Raw genomic sequence first — 25,460 nt, forward strand, 5'->3', positions numbered from 1 at the left:
TTTGGTGGGAGGGTTCAGGGATTGACATATTTAGTCTTCTATCCAATTGATATAGGTACATTATCATTTGTACACAGTTTCAATTTGGTTTTAGTCATTTTAAAGTATATTGAGTTAGTCACCCCCCAAAAAAAATCCAATACACTGTATATATTTTTGTAAACTCAAACCACCCTGTATTGGACTGGATTTGACCCCCTTTGGCCCCCCTGGAGTAGATGGACAAGACAGAAATTCAATAAAAATCTGGGTCATGTCCGGGCAGGCTATGAACAACTGGTTCTGATATAATACAGTGGAGCCAGCCACTTGTGTGTTAGTGTTTTATGATTCAGTTAGGAAGGCTCACAGTGGTCTGTCTATTTTTTGAGGGATGATGGGGTTAGAATCAGGTTAGCCAAAATGGATGGACTAACAAAGTACGACCTCTTGTGGTGATACTGAGAATCAAGCTTGCCTGCACTTTCCAATGATTTAACAACCACTAGGCACAAAAACGAGATTGCAATGAATGCAAATGATTGCACCGAATGCATTTCTCAAGAATATCAGGGCACAGAGACAAAGGAGACGGTGTTATGCTGATGCAATTTTTTATATTTTGCTTGATACTAACTCTACTTACTAACTCTACTTTTAAAGAGACTGATACAGAAAGGCAATACAGAGAGGCTCCTGTGGCTTGCCCAGAAATACATGCATTTTACTTGTACAGCCACAGTGTGAAAGGTCAGCAACTGGCCAGTTCCTTCCCAAAGGCGCCAGGTGAATACCAAAATACATTTCAAATACAAAAATACACCCCCTATTTACAGCAAAAGTATTCACTTTGTCTTATGTACAAAAGGGCACACATTATGAACGCCAACAAACACATGGAATGTTTGGTAAGATTTGCATCATTTCACTTTGAATTATAACAGCCTTGTAAAATCCCTCACACAGGTTTTGAAGCAGGTTTCTACCACACATTTGGGGGACGAATTACAAAAGATTGACCCTGGTTCAACCAGATAACTCAGTCTGACTTGATGTACTGTGTTATGCATGATCACAAGGGGTTTAGTGTTGACACAGTCATCAGAGAGCCTGTTCAAGATCAGCACATCGGACAGATTATAGAATATAGAGTAGCAGTCATTTATACCAGGTACAGCTTTAAGACAACCTAAAGATGGCGGGGCAGGTAGGGTAGAGGGGGCTGGGGTGGGTTGGGACAACTAAGCAACCATTTGATCAGTAAAAGGTGTGTTTAATAGAAGGCAAGTGGGTGAGGGCTGGTCAGCTTCCGGAGCATCTGGTTGAACCTTAGTTAGACATCTATTAATAAAACGATAAGACAAACATAGACAAACAGTATCTTGACAGGAAGCAATCTACATTTCCAATATACACACATTATCAGTGTACTCAGTTAACCAACGCTACATTGGTCAGGTAATGTGCACTAAGATATGTGACAGGTGACAGCTGGGAATCGAAACCAATTTTGAAATTGTATGAATCTGAACCTGATTAACAGGGTAGGTAGTGATTTTACAAACCATTTGACAGAAAATGAATAATGCAAATCTAATGACATGTTAGAGTAAAATACATATTACTCATCAGTCCTCCCCTGATTATTCACAGACAAGCCACAGTTGTGGATAAGCAATGGAATCTATGAAAAACAACAGACTGGACTTTAAGCTAAGACTCCAAGGCCACTGGCTGACCCAGATCCTCCATGCCTCCTCCACAGAGCCTGGGCTGTCTACTCAAACCCTCCTACCTAGCATTACGCAATCTCACTGAGCGTCAGCGGGGCGCCCCACGCACTCCTTACACAATCTCTCCCTCCCTTTCTCGCCCTCAAACAACACAGCGGGAAGAGGAGGGAACACCAGCATATCTTCTATTCAATGTAACAAGGTTTTTCACAACAATAGCTCTGCATGAAAAGCTTTTTGTATTATTTTGCTGTTGGAGTGACTAATGTCTTTTAGAAGCATTATCAACAGAATAGTGTTCTTTAGAGTGAACTGTCTTTTGGGCACTACTGTAAATTGTGATGCGATTTCTTCCCCCCCCAAGAGGATTCTGAAGTTTGATATTTAATTTCAAATATACTATGTTTTCACATTCACAATGACATTAGGCCTGAATATACTTTTAGCATAATTATGATATGATTTTTTTTTAAATGTGGAGGAAATGTATTCCCTTGACTAAGATTTTTGTAAAGATGAGCAGTTTTTCAGAGTCTCTTGGACTAGAGAAGGCTTTGCTCCAGTGAGGGAGTATTGTACACCCTTGGTATGTATTTACACTGATTGTCCCTGTTCACGTTTTTTCAATATATACAAAACTTTCTTGATACAGAAATAAATACAAAAACAGACAAACTGTGTAACAGTTAAGACAACAAGATCATGTAAACATGACATCATTATTGATATTCATAAAAAGAAAAGTTCACAATATTTTTTTGCATAAAATAAATATGCTCTTTTTTTGATGCCAATAATACGTATATATTACATATGATTTAGATTGCATAAAGAGTAAAATAATAAAATGAACAACCCCATGTGGATGGTGTGAGAATACAAACACTGAAAGAGTTTGAAGGCACTTATGCCCATTTGCTTGCAAGGTCGACCTGAAGACAAAAAAGTGCAATGCATATACAAGCTTAAACGTTACGGGACAAAATGTGGTCAAATGTCAAATAAATGCCATTGAAAGACGTATAATTCTAGGCACTAGAGCGCATTTTAAGCGAAAGGTAATGGAGGACAATCTTTGAAATGTATGTATTAAAATAATTGCATTACCAATTGTGAATTAGGAGAGGGAATTTCTATAACAGGACAACTGGAATTAAAAATACAGCCCCCCCCCATCCAAATCCCCCTCACCCTCCCATCCAATTTGCTATAGATCCGATACACCCTTCACCTGAAGTACCTCCTGTGTTCTAAATATTTTTAGCAGTCCTTGAAAAAGCAACAGTGTGGTGGAATCTGAGGAGCACTTCATCTGCACAGAAGCACTGCAACCACACTCACCCACTTGAAAGTGCAGGCAGACACACATTACACACAGAGGTTTCAAAAAGCCCCTCTCACTCCCTGCTTCTGCCTCCAGTCAAGCACAGCAGTCAAAGATGAAAAGTTGCCGTGGAGCTTTGATTGGAGATGCCCATCATTTCTATCTTCTTCACATACCCTCTTCGTCCTCTCTATCGGTTGGGACTTCAGGGAATGAGATTGAACAGGAAGGCCAGGGCGCTACTGCAGGAGGTCAGGGAGTGCAGGGAGAGGTGGGTTGGGGATGGCACACTAGGGGGCGCCGTAGTGTCACTACACATCCACATGGGTAAGGAGTCTGGAGAGCTGTGTGTTTTTGGCAGCTCCGCCCCTAAAGGTTAAAAGTACTCCGCTCCTCCTTCGGGGTTTGGCTCTCTGTGGAGGGGAGAAAGAGTCCGTCAGTATCACAACATACACCACTGAGCAAACTCTGGTAACCTAACTATCTCATTCAAATAAATTGTTCTTGTTGATGTTTAAGTAATTACAAGGACCACTGATAAAATAGTCCCTGGTTCTGAATCCTCTCGTTAACACAGATGGAGACAGAGTCTACAGCCCTACTTGTCTGGCCTCAGCTTACATTTTGTGGTACTGCGGCTCTTCTTGGAGGAACTGGGCGCCGGTCCTGTTGTAGTCCACCGGGTCGGAGCGAGCCTTGCTGAGGTACTTGGTGTTCTCGTGTTCGCCTCCGTGGCTGTCACGTGCCGACCGGTCCTCGTTGTAGTCGAGGGGCGCCCCCTCCGAGCCGTCCCCCTCCATCTTCAGGAGGCCCCCGTGACCATCCTCCAACGAGGAGCTCTCGTCGTAGAAGAGTAGGCTGCGGGAGCGGACTAAACAGACACAAACAGAGACAAATAGAGGATGTTAAACACTGCCTTGAATCCTCCAAACACTACAAAGGAACGTAGAACCATTCCTTTACTGTAAGAAAATGTAAACTAACAGTAAAAAAAGTAGGTTTCTTTTGAAGAATGGAATGGTGTGAGCAGGGCGACCATCTTTATTCAGCAGGTGTGTGACGGTCATGTGAGTTCTCCAGGGAGAACAACTCATAACAGCTTCCTGTGCCATGCTGACTTCAGGTTTCTAAGGCAACCCAGCCCTCACCAACCAATTCTGAGTAGCCAGTAGGTCCATGTAGGATTTCCATTTTGTGGTCATCAAGCTGAATATCATAACAGAAGGATATTGTGATTTCAGCTAACATACTCGCCTGAGTCTGTTGCTTTTGAAATACTACAAGATAAGATGTAATGCCACATTGATGTGTTATTCGACTACACAATGTTCCTTTTAACATTATGTCCGGAAATGCTGGTGGGCAAGCAACATATGCCCTGAAAATATGGGATATGTATGGGACAACCAACTAAAGACTTTGTGTTTCTCATGCTGTAGATGGTAGACAAATCTAGGTCAGGGTTTGGTCCTGGGGCACCCCATGGGAGAGGGTTTGTTTTTCTTCCCCCTAGCACTACACAGCTGTTTCAAATAACCAACTAATCATCAAGCTTTGATGATTATAATCAGCTGTGTAGTGCTAGGGCAAAAAACTAAACATGGACCCACGGGTGGCCCCAGGACGGAGCGTCCTGAAACCTTGTTCTAGGTGACAGGTGAGGGGTAGGGGACATACCCTGGCTGGCTGTGTAGACGTCAGCTGAGGGGAGGGGCGAGGATGACTTCACAGTATGGGACAGGGAGGAGAGCTCAGGCAGACAAGGCACAATGGAGCCCAGCACCAGGAAAAAGCACAGCGCCACCACCTGGCGGGAGGGAACCAGAAACCGTCAACAAAAGCACACGGTCAACATGAGCGACATGAGCACAGTGTGCTAGTGAGGTTCTGATCTCCAGCTGAGAAGGCTTTTGCCAGTTTGAGTTCATGGGGTCGCCTCAGTGTGTTATAGAAGGGTAGGGCAGGCCATAAGCCAGTGTCCCTGTCCATTGCAGTGAGTCTTTTCACAAACAAAGCAGTCATTTTACATTTTTGACAGGCATGACTATCAGGTCCACGGAACATTAAACGCACAGTATCTTAGGTCAGTGAAGAGCACAGAAAATGTGTATGGGATTTTGCATTGTTTAAGAGAGTGATAATGGTGGTGCATGTGTGTATGAGAATAAATAGTATGCAAAGTACCATAAGGCATGTTCCTGTTTGCGTGGAGGCCATCTTGCAGGATTGGGGCACTTTTCCTGTGACCAGGGCCTGGATTTTCTGGAGCTGCTGGAGTAGAGTTCTGGAGAAAGGAGGAAGAGAATGCATGTTTCAGATTGACTAATAATACAGCTGTATTCACTTACGGAATCTACAATACTGATCCTCATGTGAACTTAAAACGTTCTCCAGAAGAGCAGACTCATTAATGACTGTCAGTCATTACAATCATCCAGTTGAGCTCCAGCAGTTAGATAACACAAGGCAAGCCTCGCATATAGTACACACGCAAACACGCACAGATGACTGACAGTGACATTTCCCAGAAATGTATTGTTAAGTCCCCAAAAATAATCCCTCTCCATCTGGCTATATTTGTGACTATAGAGCGAGAACGCAGTCAACTAACATTGAATCACAATTGTCTGGCTCTTCTGAGCATCCAAGACACTGAAGTTCACCTCTGAGGGAAAAAAGATCATGTGAGGATAACACATTGAGGAAACAGAGCTGGAAATTATATAAGACGTCTGTAATTCTAGTGTGTGAACCATGCTCCCACAGTCCCTCCCTCTCCCCACAAAATACAAGCTTTGCCCAAATAGAAAGCTATTGAAAACCACAACCAACGCCCACTTGGACTCTACCTCATTCATACAGTTCGTTCTCTCTCTCTCTCTCTCTCTCTCTCTCTCTCTCTCTCTCTCTCTCTCTCTCTCTCTCTCTATCCCTCTTTAGACATGAATTACTGCATTGTAGACAGGCATAACTGTTGAGCTTTCCTATTTTCACCACGAGAGGGAGCATGTTTTCCACTAATGGTAGAAAAGACATTTCCAGTGTTAGCTTTCACATAAACCAAACACCATGAAACTATTTGCCATAACCACAATATGTGACTATAACACTGGAATAAAGTTTAAACACATGCAAACAGCTATACTAACTTGATATTGGTCCTTTGGGATACCCCAGATACACAATAACAATTGTGTATCTGGGGTATCCCAAATAGCATGCTGCTAATACTAGAGATTGAAAATACAGTATATTCTGATAAAAGAAGAGCTTCATGCAATGGTCCGTTTGGATATGAAGGTGATTTTTTATTTTTTTAAATGGTCAAATCCTAACAGGATAATTCTCATGGAAACTCTGGAAACGGAACATTAACGTCCCATATGAGGAATGTCCATTGCGTCATCACGTTTGAATTGAATCATGGTTGGTCAGTGCTTGTACAGTTGTTATCTATAAACCTTATTGCTCCCAAGGGACTAAAATAGACTGTGTAAATATATTTTTTTTTTTAAACTCTAGTAGACCTTGACTGGGAAACATCTGCATGAGTGACTCTGTGACTCCTTCAACTTCTCAAGAGCTACCTTGGACCCTCCTCATGAACCAAACCTTTCCAGGTGTTATAATTTAAAGTACAGCAAGCACTTAGTATCCAGCTAACTGTGTGCGAGATGCGAGACAACAACAAAAAAATGAACTTGAGTACAACAGGACAAAAGATTGCTTGTTGGTCTACCATCTCGCATTGACAGATTAGCCCATTTTGTCCCCTCTTTACCAGACAAGGGCAAGGCATATGCTGTTGGGTCATGCGCCCCACACGTTGTTGCTAGCTGGCTCCTGTGTGTTCCATTTCGACTGCCTGTTAGGAGCTGAGTCAGAGGAATCTGTCTTTGTAGGAGGCCTGTGGTTTCCTTCTCGGGCCTCAAATTATTATGAGGCAGATTCGAGTGTGCACTTTTTGAGATGTTTCCCTCTGTGCTGTAATTAGGGAGAGGTATATTGTCACGCTGTTACTTTGATCCAAGCAACTTTAAATGCCTATTGTAAATTAGAGGCTGGCACAGTCTGTGATCCCTTTAGAGTCTGTGCAGTCTGTGATGTATTTTATTGAGCCCAATAACTTGCATTTGCACAATGGTCAACGCTGTGAAAGTGTCCCCCGACCTAATGAAGGCTGTCATAGTCACTGCTGAGTAGCAGTCAAATCACACGCAGGTATCATGAAAGAAAAGGTTATTCAAGTCTTGATTGAAACTGCTGGTTCAGGGATGTGTCTAGCATCACTCAGAGCGTGCTCACACATGCACATACTCACACACATAAAGACTGTCACTCAAAGTCATGGCTCACCTGTTAGCACTCTCCAGTGTCTCCACCTTCTTCCACAGGTCACTGTTCTCAGACGTGTAGTTCTCCACCCTGTGAGACAGAAAAGTCACATCCATACATTCGATCTGCACATAGAACAAAATAGAAGAGTGAGACAAATGCTTGCTGTGCTGGAAAATTAGGCTGTTTGACCGGCTGTCTGACTATTTGAAATACACATTCTTGATGATCACAGACAACATGGGCTATTGGAATAGAGAGCTTGAATATTGGACGCTAACACAACACAGTCTGTAGTCCTAGGAGGCATAGTGGTAATCCTATAGTAACCTCTGTATAGTGGTAATCCTATGTACTTAGGTCTTACATATTAACTAAAAAAAAACAACAATGACCATGGATGGAAAGTCAGTGATTTTGCTGGTAAGGAACAGTGCTCTACAGAGGCCTTTGCTGGAGTGGATTAAGTGATTCTGTGTGACTCAGATGGCCCTGTGTGACCGCATGCTTTAATGGACAAACGCCATTGGCATTAGGTAAGGAACAATCAAACAATGAAGGAGTGGAGAAATGAAAGAAGTGGAGAACAGGAATGACGATGAGAGAGGAGGAAAAAAAGTTGGCAGACAGGAAAGGGGAAAGTGTCCTGCTTTTACTTTTTCTCCAGGCACTCCACGTACTCCTTCTTCTTCCTGCGACTCTCCTGGGCAGATATCTAGACAGAGAAGGGCGAGAGAGGGATCCCCAAATCAATAACAGCTCATATGATAAAATGGAGGATATTAAAATATGAACATTGCCTGTGGAAACACTACTTTGAGATTACAGGTAAAAAAATAAGTTTTGCGGTTACAAATAAGTTTACACATTTTCTGGAAGCAAATCATACTGAATCATTTTGACTGAATCAACATTTCACTTTCCAGGATGTAAGGGTGAGTACCTTATTTTTGATTTTCCTGCGCACCCTCTTCAGTGCCTTCTCCTCGGTCTTGGTGAGGGGCAGCTTGTTGGGTACGGGGTAACCTTCAGCGATCAGGGTGCGTTTCTCCTCCTCTGTCAGCATCAGGGGCCCTGAAGTGCCCTGTAGCTTCTGTGGAGAAATAAGGACACATTTTATGAATTGGTTATGAATTGGGGAATCTGTGGTACTGTGTGTATTATATCTGTACACCAGAGCAGCTCCTAATGAAGAGACTAGGGTGGTGGTCAGGGTTGGTCAGGGTCAGTGTGAGGATGTGGATATGAACTCCTAATATGTCCAGCAGATGGGTTTGTCTGCAGCCCAGCTCATCGTGGGTGGCTCTGACTCTACTGACAGGAAGGGCTTGGAGCTATGCTGGGGAACCTTCACTGATAGGGAACCATCCAAAGCACAGCCCAAAGTCATCAGGAAAGGCATACCACAGATCAGCCTTGGGCTAAGATACTGTAACACTGCATATGCACGCACATACACTGACTCAAATGTACTCACTGACATTCACTCTCACTCTCACTCACACCCACAGACTCAGGATTAACTTAAACATAGTTCTTGTTACTTACAAACAACTTGATGTACAAACAAACGCACATTGGACATTTATCTTCCACTTTCGCTCTGATTGGCACCATTACCAAAAGCCAAACAGTACGCTGCTGGAGGGTCGGGGGGGGGGGGGGGCGGCCTCAGTACTTACGTGTGGGGCGGTAAGGAGGGGTGAGGAGGATATGGCAGCGGAGGAGCGGGCCTGTAGGCGGGCTGGGCTGGAAGGGGGTATGGAGCGGGGGCTCTGGGATCCATCACTGTCACTGCCATGGCTGCTGGGAGGGGTGGGGGGGAGCTGCAGCTGATCATCTGTGGGGGGGGGACAGAAAAAAATAGGGTACCAATGGTTATGAAATGCATCACTTCAAGTATGACCCATATGTTCAAAGCCTTTGTCCATCAACACCTCATGATGACATACAGTCACTGTATGATTAGGGGACAAAAGTCTGACTTCATCTGTCGTGTGGGATCGAGCTGAAAACAGTTCATTTAACTTAAACAGTGGAAAGGAGCGGTGCAAATCCAGACCTCATAAAACGGTCAGTTTTGCCAAGAGATCCATAATTAAAATGGCAAATGACTTCCAGGACAGAGCCAGTTCAAACAAAGAGACAGCTTAATTCCAGTAAGTAAGGCAGCCAGTGCTGCTCTTATTCGTATTGCTTGATCCCATCCTCCCACCCACTTGTCAGCAGTAGCCTCTGTGTAAGTATCTGAACTGAGCTCAGACAGGGATGGAGTGAGGACTATGCTTTCTTAAGATATCTGTGCCAGGCAGAATTTACCCCAACATAGTTCCCAAACACCAGGCCAGACCCATTCTGGTATGACCCATGGGTTTAGTTTGGTGTGAGTCCAGAGTACACAGGACCCAGGTTTTATTCTGTTGTTAATGGAAACGAAGGTGAAGAATAGGAGAAAATGGGCTTTGTCAAGACACAACGCAGACACAACGCAGACGTTATTGTTCAGACTGGGCTCCGCGGAGGGAGGCAGGGCTAGACTGGACATGTGCTGCTGCTGGCTTGTGGTTATTGAACATAAGATTTATGGTCCACCAGATGGGATTCAGTCTTATATGGAGGTATTCCTCTGCACCATAAAGGCCGTCTCTGCGACCCCCGAACTAGTAAAAGTGTCTCTTTAACCGGGCTACTTTAATCTGCAGGCTGGTGGCTGAACAGGTCCAGCTGCATCTCTACAGGTGTATCTGGTCAGTTCTGGTTTCGACTCCAGTTGAATCCCGCTGTAGCTGAGGGCAGTCCTTCCCTGTCTCTCTGATACACTCTTTAAAAGGATTGGGCAATCTGGTGCTCCGGTTAGAAATATTGAAAATGAGAACGCCAGATAGTATATGGGCACATCAAAAAAGGCATTGGTGTAGAGAACAAAAAATATTGCCATTCTTAAGGAAGGGATAGAAAAGGAGTTGGGAACAGAATCTTACTTAGCTGGTTAGATCAACGCCCAAAACAAAGTGCACTTAATCACCAGCACCACTGTTCTAATAATATACTTGCGGATTTGCGTCTCAGTGGGCTTTTTCTGTCTACCTTCATTAGCAGTTAGATCCGAAAAATACTACATGAATGAACAGAGGCAGTGTCGTCTCGTATGTGTAGGCGAAAACTGGAAAAGGAAAAGCAAGCAGGCTATAATTGGAAACACTTCATATCTGAAATGAGGCCTCACTAATAGTGTTTCATAGTGAAATACCTATTAGGAAAAGAACACAATATACACAAAAAGGAACAGTTTTCATTATGTGTCACACTTGCTTGCAGTAGTTGTTATTCCTATCCACTATAGCCTAGCCATTTACAATCACTTTAACTAAGCTGGACTAATTCAGATGAACAAGAGAGAGTGGGAACATGCAGGAGAAAGAACATGCAGACCACTGTCTGGAAGAGTGGTCACAGGTGGTGTGTCATCAGGAATACACTGTAGTGAGTCACCGTGACGCACGCTTCATGGCAGGTTTTTCTACACCCCCGAAATAAATAACACACTCGTAGAAGGCACTATGGTGGAACCGACTGGAGGTAAACACCTGTGACACCTGCGCATAACCTTTAGGATGCGAGGTGGGTCTTTGAGCGTGTAAAGGTCTCAAAAGAAACTGAGGCATCTAAATCATTTTATGAGCGGTCACTTCAAATCGAACCTTTCTTCGAACAACTGGATACATCAGCCCTTAAGGATGTTTGAAAGTCAATGTAATCTTGCTTATTGTAATTTATTCTCACCTGAAGGGATGTTGAGGAACTGGTTGACCTCTCTGGGTTCATCTTTGATAGCAGGTGTGGGGTTGAGGTTCAACTCTTTGGAGCCCTTGGATAAGACCAATAGTATTATTAACAGCCTGGTATTTGTATAGGACAAGAGACATTCCAAGTGACAGTAAACACAGCTGAAGACGGTTCCAAACTATTTATGTAACCCGAAGAAAGGGAATCCATCTCCACCAATGGTTCTTGGAAGAGATCCAACTAGGGACCATGTAGCCAGGACCCTCACCATTTGGAGGCCATTGGGCTACAAGGGTGAGACTTTCATAGTTCATTCTTACAGCTGGAACAAATCGGATTACCGTGCCCTAATCCTAAAAAATATTCACAGAACTTTAAATATCCTATGAATTTGAAGACGTTTAAACTAAAATGACCATTGTGAAAAGAAACGGTACTGTAGTAATGTGTGCAGGGCTACAGGCCTGGTAACCAGTGATAACTGGTAATAGCTGTGCTGGGGTTCACATCTGACTGCTAAGCCCCACCTCAGCCCCACAAGCCATGAATTACTCCCATGGACAAGGATGCATGAGTCACAGTGCTGGTCCTGTAGGGGTGCACTGTGTGAATGGTTTATTTCCTCCACTTACAACATCACTTTCTTTTCCTTTTAACGATCACATTTTGAACTACATTCTATGTCAAAAATCAGATTTTAGGCTGCCGTTCCTGCAAGACACTAGACTCCAAAATCCACATTTGTAGCTGTCTTTCAAACAGCTCAAGTTTTAGTTGAAGAGGAGAAAGGGAAAGCCAGGAGAGATCCCTATGGCTTATAAAGAGGCTTAGTCTTCCGTAGTTTTTGACAAGCAGGAAAAACTCTTTCCCTAGTAATGGATTAGTATAGGTTCTAGGTGATAGTTTCTATGGCTGCGGTTTCTTACTATATCCCCCGATGAGCTCCTGTGAGGTGGTGGGGCGAGGTTGAGAGGCTGGAAGCAGGAGTTCCCCATGGAGGGGACTGTAGAGGAAAGCTCTGTCTGTTGATCAGGCTCCTGTTTTACCAGGATGGCCGTCAGGTCCTGGCTGAAAGACCACATTCCTTCAAACTCTGGGGAGAAGAAAAAGAAGACTTGGTCAACTAATTTGTTGTATGTCTCAAGGGAAATCATTACATAACTAGCCATTCTGTAACATACAGTACTCTACATGAAGACCATCAGGGGCCAAGAAGCAAACCAAGAGGCCCCCCGGTGTATTTCAAAGGGACATCTTGGGATACTACTAGAGGTGAGCAAGATTGGGTGACAGATCAGTGTACATTAAAGCAGCAGGTGTGACGCACATCGACAAAATGGATCCTCTTCATGATCCAGGGCTAACGCATAGCAGCTGATTGTGAACATCAATAGCTTCAACTTGGGGACTCTCTGCCTCCGAAATGAGTTTCCTCCTCCGTTAATAACCTCTGTGAAGATGGTAAACAGCGAGAGGCCAGCGAGTACAAAGCCTCTCCTGAAGAGGGGCCATCCTGTAGTTTCAAAGTCAGGAGTAAAAGCACTCACAACCAGGGGTCCTCGTTAGCAGCCTGGTTTTTCCCTCATTTGTTTGCTGGCACCCCGATTGGATCGATAAAACATTACAGAGGCTTATAAAAAAAGTTAGTAGGCAGGCTTTCAAGTTGTGCTCCTTAACAGAAGACAGGTTGTGGTGTGGGCGAGAATCCCATGGCGAGGAGGGGAAAGGGAGCAGTGGGAGACTGATTACTGGGAGGGTGTAAATCCCTCCCCCACTAAGGTTTTATGTCCACAGACTTTACCCCACGGGGGAAACCCAAAGTGGCGTCAAAATCTTCAATCCACTCAGCAAAGTCTACAGTATTGGCAACCTTGGCAACATCCTAAATTATCCACAAGGAATAGATTACATTTTTACTTCGCCAAACACAAGAAATAATGGACTGTAAGATGAGGGAAATATTTCTTATTAAATGACAACAACAAAAATACTTATTTTACAGTAGTAACAACTTTCCCTGGGATTCTACATTAACAAGTCATGGCTTGCACTGTTATGACGAGGCCTTCCCTTTTCTATGGGAAGATTCCATCAGTGAAGCAACAGGATGCCCTAAATGAATGCGACCAAGGACACCACTAACTGTAACTGGCATGTCATCATTAATAATGAATGCAAACCAACAGAACATCCAGGTCATTTTATGTACAGTATCTAGACATGACATTACATTCAGTAGCTCACATCTCATGGGATGTCATGGCTACAGCCTGCCCATACCCATGAGGCCATGTGTCGTGGCCCCGAGGAAGCATCAGGGTTGCCTTTGAAGTTTACAGGCAGGTCAGTACAGTTAGTCGGACTCCCCTCACTCAGCATCTGAGTGGATTGGGGCAGGGCCTGGGAGCTCATTAGCCAGGCTATGAGAGGGGATGGCAGTTTGATCTCCACACATTACACTTAGGTGGGGAACTGTAAAGCATCTAGACACACCCTTTTAACAGTCAACCTCTTTAACAATGGGCTTTTTACAGTGTTTGAGGCAAAGGGGATGGGGGAATCAAATCTGCATTGGCAGCAGTGCTCTGTGGGTGCCTCTACTCTGTCCACAGTTTGGGAACTTGACTGCTATGGTAGTGCTGTGCATCTGCATGCACACTTTCATATTGACATTCAGTGGAACAAATGTGTGTGGCCATGGTCCCATATGAATCCATTTCATTAGATTCCATCCATTGTTCCATCAATCTGTAGTCCCCTGTGGCTCAGTTGGTAGAGCATGGTGTTTGCAACGCCAGGGTTGTGGGTTCCAGTACGGGGAAGAAAAAAAATAAATGTATGAAATGTATTCACTACTATAAGTCGCTCTGGATAAAAACATCTGCTAAATGACTAAAATGTAAAATCTTACTGGGGATTCCTGTATAATTTTTGGGGTCCAGTGATTTAACATTCCATGTGTGAGATTGTGGCTTTTAACACACTGTTTAGTCCAATGTTATGCATTCAGTCTACCCTAAGCCCTAAGTAAAACTCTGCGTGATGCAACCCTTTCTGAGAGGTAGTTGCCCCCCCCCCCACACCAGTAGATCCCCTTTTTTATTTATGGCTCTTTTTTTCCCTGGCCCCAAGCACAAAAGGGAAATAAAGGAGAAACATTTGCAGCTTGGAGTCATTGCAAGGGCTGCAGAAGCCACATGGTGTGTGTGTGTTTGTGTGTGTGTGTGTGTGTGTGTGTGTGTGTGTGTGTGTGTGTGTGTGTGTGTGTGTGTGTGTGTGTGTGTGTGTGTGTGTGTGTGTGTGTGTGTGTGTGTGTGTGTGTGTGTATTGGCTGACTGCCTGGAATCCCCTGACTTGCTTCCTTGATTCCTCCAGGGTGGGCAGGGCTTGGCTGGGAGTGTACTATGCGAGCTCGTCTCCTTGGATGGGTTCTCTGTGCGGCACGGGAGCGTCGGGAGATAGGGCAGGAGCGGAGAGCGCGGATACAGATCTGATATAGCTATTCTAGTGACGTAGGACTTACACTACTATCAAACTAAAGACCCTGTACCCCTAGCAGCCCTGTTGGTGGAGCTCTTGTTTTTGTCCTGAAGTAATATTTAGTCAAAGCATTGTGCTGTAGATGTATCGTTTCTTGTTTACTTTGGTCAAAGCATCAATGAATTGCCAATTAGCTTCAGCATAATAAGGTGTGTGTGTGTGTGGGGGGAGGGGGGGGGTTCTGGGAAGAAGATAACCTATGATGAACAAGATCAAAGAAGAACCAAAAAGAACGCTTTCATACCGGCTTCCTCATCTATTTTGATGGACATGGAGGGGCTCTGGGGGGCCGAGTCTCCGCTCAGGGAGTAGCTGTGTTCTTGCTGGATGTCAGGGTTGGGTGGGTCCATCTCCATGTCCAGCAGTGGGTCCCTGTCGGCCAGGAGGTGGTCATCAAAGAAGCTGCTGAACAGCTCGTTGGAGAAGTCCTCCATCTGCTCCGAGAAGTGCTGCAAAAACAACATCACCAACAAACATTCCTCACATCAGACCGACTTTAATCAGAAAATCATGTAATCGAATCCCATAGCAAAATATACAAATGTAGACCTGCTCTTGGAAGTATGAGTCATACCATTTCACACATGGAGTCCTTGGGTTCTATGCATTAGGGCACCAGTGCAGGCTTCAGTTTTTCCACTACTTTAGTTTAGCTAGCAGACAGTGAGTCATTGCTGGTGTGCAGAATCAGAACAGCTCTATTAAAATCCCTAGGGACACAGTCTGGTACTCTGGCTGTAGGGTTCCGGATAACCCCTGAATTCCACATTACAGACCAGTTCACATTTACTTTCTCTACACTCCACCTCCTCTCAAACCAGCTATGCCTAATGAATCCCAACGACACATACCACTAATTGCATGTCATTCACAATGACCAACATGACTAACTATAATTAAAAACAGGCCAACATGCTCCACTCGTTTTCCCAGATGTGTAACAGCTATGCTCTCAAGACTTTATATCACCCATGATGATATGCAGAGGGGAAATACAATCAACGGAGTTTATAATAGCTAGAGCTGTAATAAAATGAACTTGTACAAAAGTAAACGTGATGTGAAGAACGTAGATTATTTCAGGCCCATTATCTGATTTAAAAAAATATATATATTACTTACAGCTCAGAAATAATTTTCAAAAACGAAGATGGTAGCAGCACTGTGGAGTCAATACAACGACTGTATTATTCAATCCAGAGCCTGAAGGGCTTCGTGATTTGCAATGAAGGACATCATTATCACAGACATGTTGAGACATGTTGAATCACCCTGCAAATAAGAACACTTGTGGAGATTTTTGTGTTTCATTTGAACATATCTACATCTTTAATGACATCAATTGCACATAATCGCTTGCTTCTGGGTATGGCTTTGAAGGTAGGTTGACATGAATCACAGAGAATAGAATTCCAGAGGCACCATCGCTCCATCCCTTACCATGGTGATGGAAGTTGTATGTGAGTTGTATGAGACACGTGCAACTATTCACAGTACAGCGACCTGTGGGGCAGTTTGTTTGCTGTAGAGGGGAGTGTCTGAGGTGTGAACCTGTAACCCAGGCATGAGAGCTGAACAGCTGTCAAACAGAACGCAATGTACGCTGCCCACAGAACCAAAGACATCCCTGTTTCACCATGTGCTGGGCCTCTCACGCGCCTAAACATTGTGAATTCGGTGGCAGGAAAACCAACATAGATCAAGCCCTGTGTTCCCACGGAAGGCTGTATCATCATACAGACAAATGATCTACATTTGCTCATTGTATTTAGGCCTAACATATGAGATGATCTTGCTAGTGGAGGTGAATCAATTCCAATCAGTACTACACATTCACTCTACTTGTCATGTTCTCATGATAAGGATTTGGATAAAGTGCAAGGGAGTGTATAAAAGGCTCACTCACTCACAACCTGAGTTTGCTCCTACATTAACTATGTACACAAAACTTAACCGGATATCAAACACCATTAAATAGAGCTGATGTCAGTTCGAGAGGAGTGTATGCTTAAAGAAAGGCACACTGGCAATACTAGATGATCCGGCTTATTTACTGATGCAGCACCATTGGCGTCAGCAGGCACACTAACCACTATGGCTGAGTGCGCAACAGGATAAACAGTCCCACCCAGACCCTTTCATCTACAGCAGGAGGTTCCTGTTGTGCACCGTGTGTGGCGGATGTGCCCAAGATAATCCAGACTGACCTTTATGTTTCTATGTTTCACTGTCAAGCCAAGAATAAGGTGGACATTATGGGGGTTGAAAAAGACAAACACAGTCACAATGTGTATATTACACAGATAAATGGTTGGTTTTGAAGGCAGCAGGCTGTAGCCTCAGTCGGGTTGGAACACTGCCAGAATTGACCAAATTTGAAATTTGGCATGGGTAGTTAGCTCCTTTGAAAACGAACAGGCCGTTTTAAAAACAAACAAATGGAAAACTATTGAATAAAGTCAACACAATACAACTTCATCACATGTCCCCGTGCTAGAGGTTCTGGGTACTCTGGTTCAGTCTGTGATGGTGGTGATGATGCAACCGTTGCTGATGCAAGCTCTCAAAAGTTTCACATATGGCCTTCTCCTCTGCACCCCATAGACCAAGATGTGGAATTTCAGAGGCAGACAGAGGGGTCTTTTCTCCCACACGGCACTTAAATTGTCTTTTAAAGAGACCCAATTACTGAATTTGGGTCATATTTGGGATGGAGTAAATGTTTTAATGTTTTAACTATGACGATTGTTTGCATATGAACCCACTAGAAATGTAAGCAGGAAAGCCTAAAAGATCACAGTTTCTTTGGGAGTTGCCCCTCATCTGAAAATGTCTCTAGATTGCTAAGTATGTTGTGGCTAGAGCACCAGCCAGCAGGCTTTGAAGTGCACCAAGCCATACCAGGACGGTACTTGCAAGCGAAATGATTGAGGGAATTTTTTGATTCTCAGCTTAGAATGAGACAGAGAAAGCTTGCTTTTTGAACAGCAAACAGGTAATGAGAATTCATTATAGTTTTGGCACTCAAGTTCTACGCTCGTCTATCATTTTAGTGGTGATGATGGCAGACAATAATTACAGAGGTCTCTCAGAATGGGATGGGAAGAGAAACACACTTAGGCACCTTGAGGGAAACACATCTTCCCTGTCTGGGGTGTGGAAAAGACCCTTTCTGCTGCCCCAGATGTTCCCTCAGCCCTCGCCGGCCCATCTCTCCAGCTGGGGTAGCTGGTACAGGTCTGGACAGATAGGAAGCCCCATAGAGGGGGAAGGGCTGCTGGGTGGTACTCTTTCTGGAAGCCCTCTCATTAAAACTCTCTGCGGCTGAGAGAGAGAAAAATAGACCACTACGCTATGGGGAACCGAAGAGGTTAAAATTCTCCAGAGCAACTCGACTCCCTACTCTACATCCCTGCTTGAGCAATTAGGCTCCGGAGCATTGTCTGTGCAGATACCTAGCAGCCCGTCTAAATGCTTTGCCCTTTAAAGCAAACTATGATAACAGATGCCAAATATGTTAGCGCCCACTGCAGTTATGGATTTGGAAACCAAATAGTGTATTTTTAGAAACCACAGGCACAGGGATAAATGTACAGAATTCTTGGAAGTATTGTACTAACTGTGATTGGAAACAAGGAAAGTGTTTTGTTTGGCTTGTTCAGAAGGGGTGGAATGTTGCCATATCTATCTGCAAAATTCTAGACATTCTACCACACACTAAATAAGCCTTATAAGCCTACCCTCTTGTCATTGAAGTGGTGCTAGTATTTCTAGCGAGGCATAATCATATCAAGTACTGCACTCTCCCCTGGCACACAGTATCACATTTGGTGAAAAGAAAGCATAAATAAATGTCTTAGCAGTAGACATAGTAAACGCTGCACTGAAGTCAAGCAGCTCATAGTAATACCAATGTGCTTCTCGCATTCCTTCTGGTGATACAATAACTGTCAGCTCTGTGACCAATCAGAGTGGAGCATGCAAATTAGCCAGGCACTTGCAGAAGGAAACTGGAGTGCAAGGTTCTCGTGGAGCAGCTCAGCAGCAGGAGAAAATGTGTGTTTGTAAAAGGAAAAATAAATCAGCCAATAAAAGTTTGGGCCTGGGACCCAAGCCAAGAAAGCTGCTAGACTCTCAGATCTGCAGGAATGACTGTTGTGCAGTTGAAATGTGGCTGCTCTGTGGAGATTTGCCCTTGCTGTGAGAAGATAAAGAATAGAAGCAGCAGTTAGTACAGTTTGTTCTTTTAACAACAATTATTACTTGGAAAAAAAAGTTCAAAACTGAAAATCAGCAGAAAAGATGAGCACAATTTGATTGTTACGATCTGGACTATGTTAAGTTTGACATACAGGAATATTATCTAGAGGACACGCTACATTAGTACAAGAGAGGAGGAAATTCCAAGCGAAAAGCATGTGCATTCAAATCAGCTGTGATCCATAAAGTCTTGACAGCTTGACCTAATCTGACCTCCATTGAAAACCTCTTAAGTGCGTGCAAACATTAGGACTTGAGACTACTGCATCCAAATGTTCACATCTGCAACTTTAAGGGCCAGGTCACATGTCTTCTCTTGTCACATTGCCGCTGGCACCCAAATTAGACCAGATGCTACAAGATGAGCCTGATATGCATCTGATGCTTTACGATTTACAATTGATATGCATAATGCTAAAGTGGGCACTCCACATCCCCTGATTCTCATCTTCCACCTGCTGTTTGAGGAAGACATTTGGAAGTAGCGCTTCCGTTTACATCAGAATTACAATGATGTCCAACAAAATGACATATGCGTAATCCACACAATTTACCTACTGCTTGACATACTGTATTATGCATGTAATCACTGGTATTTCCAAAGCTCTCAAATCAACCAGACTTGACACTCACTGACTGATGCTCCTCACTGAGTCCAACATTTCATTTATTCATCTACTGTTGAGGTTGAGGCAGCAGTCAGCAGTCCCATGGCCTGAATTTCCCTCTGCATGAGGAGCGGGTGAGCACCCTAAAGTATAGAGTAGACCCATGAGCTCCCATCCCCCACTTTTCCTGAGTGGAAAGGCCTGGTTTCTTAATTCCAGTGCAGATGCTTTCTTTAGCAAGCAGAGGGGTTTGAAAACCACAACCACTGGAGACAGGCTTCTGTGTGTCACTCTGACTGGTTTCCTGACCTTTAAGGGACTGTTTGGATCCATTTAGAGTCTGTGCTAGATTAGAGGAAGCCCAGAAAATATTATTGTTTGGGGGGGGGGATGGGAGTCTGAAGCTCCAGAGTCCTGGGAGTCTGGAGTTCTAATTTGCTATGGCATCTGTGGCCAACCAAGTGGACTACAAAACTAAAGTCACTTTAATCACTTCTCAATACAATGACAATTTCTCACTGCCTGTTGCACTTCCTGTGACTAATAAATGACCTTAGCGCATTTAATTGACTAAAGTGTGAACTTCAAGTACTATCTCCTTAAATAATCAAAATTACCATTGGACGCTTTGAAAGAATCTACAGCCTTGTTCCAGCAAAGGTTAACACCAGTCTACAATGTTGACTCGGTCTCAGAAAACCAGCGAGGCGAGGTATGAATGAACTGCGGTCGAAATGGGCCAGGGAACAGGAATCCAACTGTTATATTTGAATCCAATTCATATCAGTATGACAGTCATTCAAATGTGATAACAACCCTGTTTAGTCTTATCCTTCCAATCATAAATCATAAACAGATAATGAGCCAGATAGCTAATTGACTTCATTTGGTTACTAATATGGAATGTGGATTTTCAGACAGGTTTTGTCTGACATGTTCAGGCAGTCCTACTGCTCCAATAGAGATGTGTAGATGATTATGACAAAAAGACTTGCCTAGAACTGTCCCTGCTATGTCTCCTGCAAGCCTCTCCCTGAAATCTATCCCTGAGAGCTCCATCCTAACAATGTGTTCCAGATTAAAGTCTGCTTTCTTCTGTTCTGCCGTTTCATTTACAGAGCTGGTTGCCAGAGACTACAACAGAGGACTGATTTACAGACTGAGAAAACTGCCCACTAGCCTTTTATACAAAATAAAATAAGATTAAATAGACATTCCTACTTGTCTCTTGATACCCGATACTCAAACTCACAGTTTCATTTAGTACCATATAGGCTAGTCGGAAACCACAAGGCTAACGTTCATAAGGTGACCTAAAATTTCAACCACTGTGAAAATAACCTGCAACAGACTTTTTGTAAGCTTGGAGGATGGGTGGGTACTTCAACTACAATGGGCATTGTCCTCTTATTACAAGATGATAAACAAAGTGATACCTTCAAGGATGTAATGAAAAGGAAATGGGTGAAGGAAATACTCATGTAAAAATAAAATAAAGTACAGGAGAACTGCCCTGAAAATAGACAATAGGCTCACCAGAACTTGGTCCAGTTCAAATTTGTGGAAGCTCTATTACCCAGATCTCTAAATCAATATACTATTTCGGAAAGGCCCATAATATAGCTGGAGGCTCCATTATGGCTCCATCATGCAATATATTTCAAAAGTATATTGATAGAAAACACATAATTTCTAGTTCTAAGATCTTCTAAAATCCACATTTTCTTCTTCTAAGAGAATTTAGACAAGGGGATCTCTTTAAAAAAAAAAAAAAAGTATGACTTGCATTTTTAACAATTCAGTGAGGACAATATAAGAGACACGCACCATCACCAAAGATAAAATACTGACTGGTTTGACAGTGTATGCTTTCTAAATTGATCATAGCCTGCAACTACCACAGGTTAGAGCTTATTTCTATGGTGTGTGCTCTGCACCTGACTGAAAGGTATCACCACACCTTTGATATTCACCTCAGAGACAAAGTTGAAGGACTGATAATAGCACCTCGAATGCTTAATCTTTCTCATGACATCTTAGCATCTTAGTTTGTCACGTTTCTCTTTATTGAGCCTTCCATGACAGACACACATCAGTATATACAGTACAGTGCCTTCAGAAAGTATTCACACCCCTTGACCTTTTCAAAGTGGGATTTAAATGGATTTAATTGTCATTTTTTTGTCAACGATCTACGCAATGTCTCTGCAATGTCTCTGCAATGTCACTGCAATGTCAAAGTGGAAGAAAAATTCCCCCCAAAAATTATGGAAAATAAAATATGAATATATTTTGATTAGATAAGTATTCAACCCCTTGAGTCAATACATGTTATATCATCTTTGGCAGCGATTACAACTGTCCGTATTTCTGGGTAAGTCTCTATGAGCTTTGCAAACCTGGATTGTACAATATTTGCCCGTTATTCTTTTATATTTTGTTCAAGCTCTGTCAAGGTGGTTGTGATCCGTGCTAGACAGCCATTTTCAAGTCTACCTCACCTCACACCTAATCAAGCTATAGAGTAGAATCACTTTATTGACCACTTGAAAGTGGAAGTTTGTAGCCGGGGTTTATGCTCCTCAGCAGAGAACACATGTAGCAGAAAGTAGAAGTGATTGTGAAGAACTAAGAGCCAATGGGATGCCATTTTGGTAGACTGGTTTCTGTCTGGCTTCTTTTGCATGCATGCATGAATTTTCAAAATATTACATAACTTTGTCATAGCCATCCATTTTGGACTGGCTCCAAAAACAGCAGTAGGAAGCTCAGGGCAATGAGTCCCTGTAGGAACCTAGTGGGAAGGAATGCAGCTAGCTGGTCCCTTTACCCCCACCCCCTGCCAAAAACTCCTTTCCACCCCCACTCTACATTAGTGTGTCTCGACTGCAAGGCCCCGACTTGCTGGAGTTTTTTGGCATGCCCAGTCACGCTCCATCATCTGTGAGCAGAACTAGCTGCTGGCTTGTGTGGGACGCAGGTGTGTCGGCCAGTCACCTGCCGGCTGGGATCACCCCTCTTCCACACAGACACACACTTGCAATGCGACACTTGCAGGTGCAGTTCTATTCTGTGCATCCATTCAAGTGAATATTTAACTTCAGTAGTCAACTACAGTATGCCCCTGACCTTTTATCCGATAGGCATTGCTCTTATCATTCAAGTAAAGTGGGATTGATCAGACCAGCCAAATATGAAGATAACCTGCGAACTCATTACAGTCTGTAATCCATGCAAAAGGAACGAACATCCTCTGACACGTTTCTGAAAGTCGTATCATAACAGTATGCAAATCTCTACACCATAGGTATCCTAGGTAATGTGGCCACACTTTCTCATCTTAAAAGGCTACACAATAGCCTGCAGCTTATCTGATTTACCCACCCATGCAATTACCTAACATGTAGGGTGTTTAAGTGCTTGGCAAGAGGGTCATCAAAGGCAGCATAGGAAAACCCCAAGGCAGCCATGGAATTCTAACTCCAAGCTATAAATAAAAAAAATAGCACACAGAAACCTAAACAGTTGAAATCCTTAAATGACCCACCTATATTTAAACCCCCATAATAGCTGGTAAAACAAATACTGCCTATTACTTGCCTCTCCCCACCCTTCCCCCAAGGCTGTCAGTGTGTAATTTTGTTGTCATTTTTAAAGACGTAAAAGGGTTCTTTCACTGAAGAGGGCCAGCCTCAACGCTTCTGCCTACAGAGGGGCTTCAACAGAGGGCTGTGCAGGGGGAAGCAGTGGCAGACAGGTGAGGGGTGCACCCTCCACATACACACGGGCTCTCATTCACTCTCACACAGCACTGAGACGGCAGTCAGTTGCTAGAATCTGAACTTATTCACACTAAAGTCAGACTGGTCCTCTCCTCCCTGTCTCTGTCCCCTAGAAAGCTCCCAACCCCAATCAAGCCTTTGAGGGCCAGGGGCCAGGCTTGATAGATACCCTCACAGCTGGGAGAATGTGGAGGGACATCTGAGTCTAGTATAAGTCTATCAAATCCCCATTGAGAACACAATCATCCTCAAGTGTCCCAAGTGCATGACTAGTTGAGCTGATGTGCAGATTCAGTGTGAATGCCATTATGTCACATTATGTCACATTTCCCATTCATATGTGTGAAGCATCTCCAGTTAAACCTCTATATGTCCTATGGGTGTTCGGATTAGATGAAACATTGACCAATCAAGGGAGTAGTTAAAGATACGAATCACCACCACTCTCTCCTCAGAAGAATGAGTCATCATGGAACATACAAATCCTAATGGGATCCTTACCAGATTGCTCACCATTTCTCCAATAGCCCATTGGCCGGTCCAATTTTCCACCACCTAGTAACAATTATGTACTGCATCTCTTTGTGGTGGTGTTGTGAAGTCTTGGTACAGTTTGTCATTTTCCAGTGACATTTACTCTTGATCCCTGTGTGTAATGTGCTGAATATTTAACTTAACTAACACATGAGGAATATTCTCTTCAATTGGATCAGAGTCATTTATCGAGGGCCATCATAAAAGTGTGATAGTTTTCACATCTGTCACAACAGTCTTTACAAATGCACTGAAGCCGGATGCGTGAGCAGCATCAACTCCACCTAACACGCCCACTTTAGATCCGGCACGATTGCGAAAAGAGAATTTGCTGAAATGCACAGCTGGGCAAATTAAACAGCAGTGGCTTACATGCCGGCTGTTTATCTTTCGTAATCGTTTCAGACACGCATGTGACGAACCCAGCACCTTTCTCTGACGTGCATTGGATATTTGCAGTGTAGACTCACAGCTTAATTCATCCATAAATCAGGTTATTACAGCGTAATTAACACGTAAATCACAATCGAGACAGAGGAACACAGTTGACACTGTAGACGTTGAAGCATTGATCGCATAGGCCATAGGCATACAGCCGAATAATATATCAAACATTTGGAGAATAAAAGCGACACACGATTTATGCTGCATTACAGTTTGTCAATCACCGTGTTCGTAAAGATAAGTGTTGATAATATGTAGAATAGAAGAATTAACATCTGCACATACCACATTGTTGAGAAAATCCCCTTCATTCAAATCCTCAAGGTCCAACAGGTTGGCAGTGGGGAAAAGTTTATCCGGGGCGAAATTGTCCAGAATGGTGTCCATAAGTGCAATTGCTATACTTAAACTCTATGATAAAAATATATTTTCAAAAAAGCAATAAAAGGTAAATAGTTTCAAATGTTAAAAACCGATGACAGCAGCTCTTTTAGGCTACTCTGTTCTGAGCTGTCTCTTATACAACTCTAATGTTGTTTTGCATCCGGCGACTCAACAGCGTGTAGTGCTTATTAAGATACTATTTTTGATTTTATATGCGTTGTTATGATGCGAGGTGTCCTCTAGTTCAATCAAATCAGCAACATCCAGCTGCGCTCTGTCTCTAAGGAACAAATCACCTGATTAATATTCATGATGTTACCGCCTCACTTTCTCTGCACACATCCCCGTCTCTTTTTTATATTTTTTAAAGAAGCAGTAGCTTCGGTATTCTCTGACTCTTCTTATAGCTTTTGGGGTATTTTGAGTGGCATGTAGAAAGTGCAGATGTCCAATGAAAAAACATCAGGTGTATCTCTGTGAAGGTCGTCTCAAAGTATTAGTAGGAAATTCTAACACATGTATGACGACAATTTATTTAATGAGGTAAGATGACTGAAAACAGTTTCTCATTTACAGCAACGACCTGGGGAATAGTTACAGGGGAGAGGAAGGGGGATGAATGAACCCATTGGAAACTGGGGATGATTAGGTGTCCATGATGGTATAAGGGCTGGATTGGGAATTTAGCCAGGACACCGGGGTTAACACCCTTACTCTTACAATAAGTGCCATGGGATCTTTAGTGACCACA

At 43.3% G+C, this 25,460-nt stretch overlaps 1 protein-coding gene across 1 annotated transcript; it reads right to left on the minus strand.

The window, feature by feature from the left end:
* Positions 1-576: 576 nt before the first annotated feature.
* Positions 577-24,994, minus strand: LOC106561953 (cyclic AMP-responsive element-binding protein 3-like protein 1). Its single transcript, XM_014126428.3, has 12 exons — positions 24,611-24,994; positions 14,942-15,146; positions 12,084-12,250; positions 11,155-11,239; positions 9,054-9,211; positions 8,315-8,464; positions 8,028-8,086; positions 7,393-7,461; positions 5,221-5,320; positions 4,714-4,843; positions 3,658-3,907; positions 577-3,449 (listed from the first exon to the last, which is right to left on the minus strand). The coding sequence occupies exons 1-12, from the start codon at positions 24,710-24,712 to the stop codon at positions 3,413-3,415; spliced, it is 1,512 nt and encodes a 503-aa protein (XP_013981903.1). The 5' UTR covers positions 24,713-24,994; the 3' UTR covers positions 577-3,412.
* Between the last annotated feature and the right edge of the window lie 466 nt (positions 24,995-25,460).

Source organism: Salmo salar, chromosome 11, assembly GCF_965601325.2.
Source record: "Salmo salar chromosome 11, fSalSal1, whole genome shotgun sequence".
Lineage (NCBI taxonomy): Eukaryota > Metazoa > Chordata > Actinopteri > Salmoniformes > Salmonidae > Salmo > Salmo salar.

Bases quoted from the DNA above. Each gene is read 5' to 3' on its own strand.
- LOC106561953 (XM_014126428.3), bottom strand. From the start codon at position 24,712: ATGGACACCATTCTGGACAATTTCGCCCCGGATAAACTTTTCCCCACT. The intron at 8,465-9,053 runs GTAAGTACTGAG...ATTTCTCCACAG, and splicing joins CCCTCCTTACCGCCCCACAC to AAGCTACAGGGCACTTCAGG. The intron at 3,450-3,657 runs GTAAGCTGAGGC...TCCCCTCCACAG, and splicing joins GAGCCGCAGTACCACAAAAT to AGAGCCAAACCCCGAAGGAG.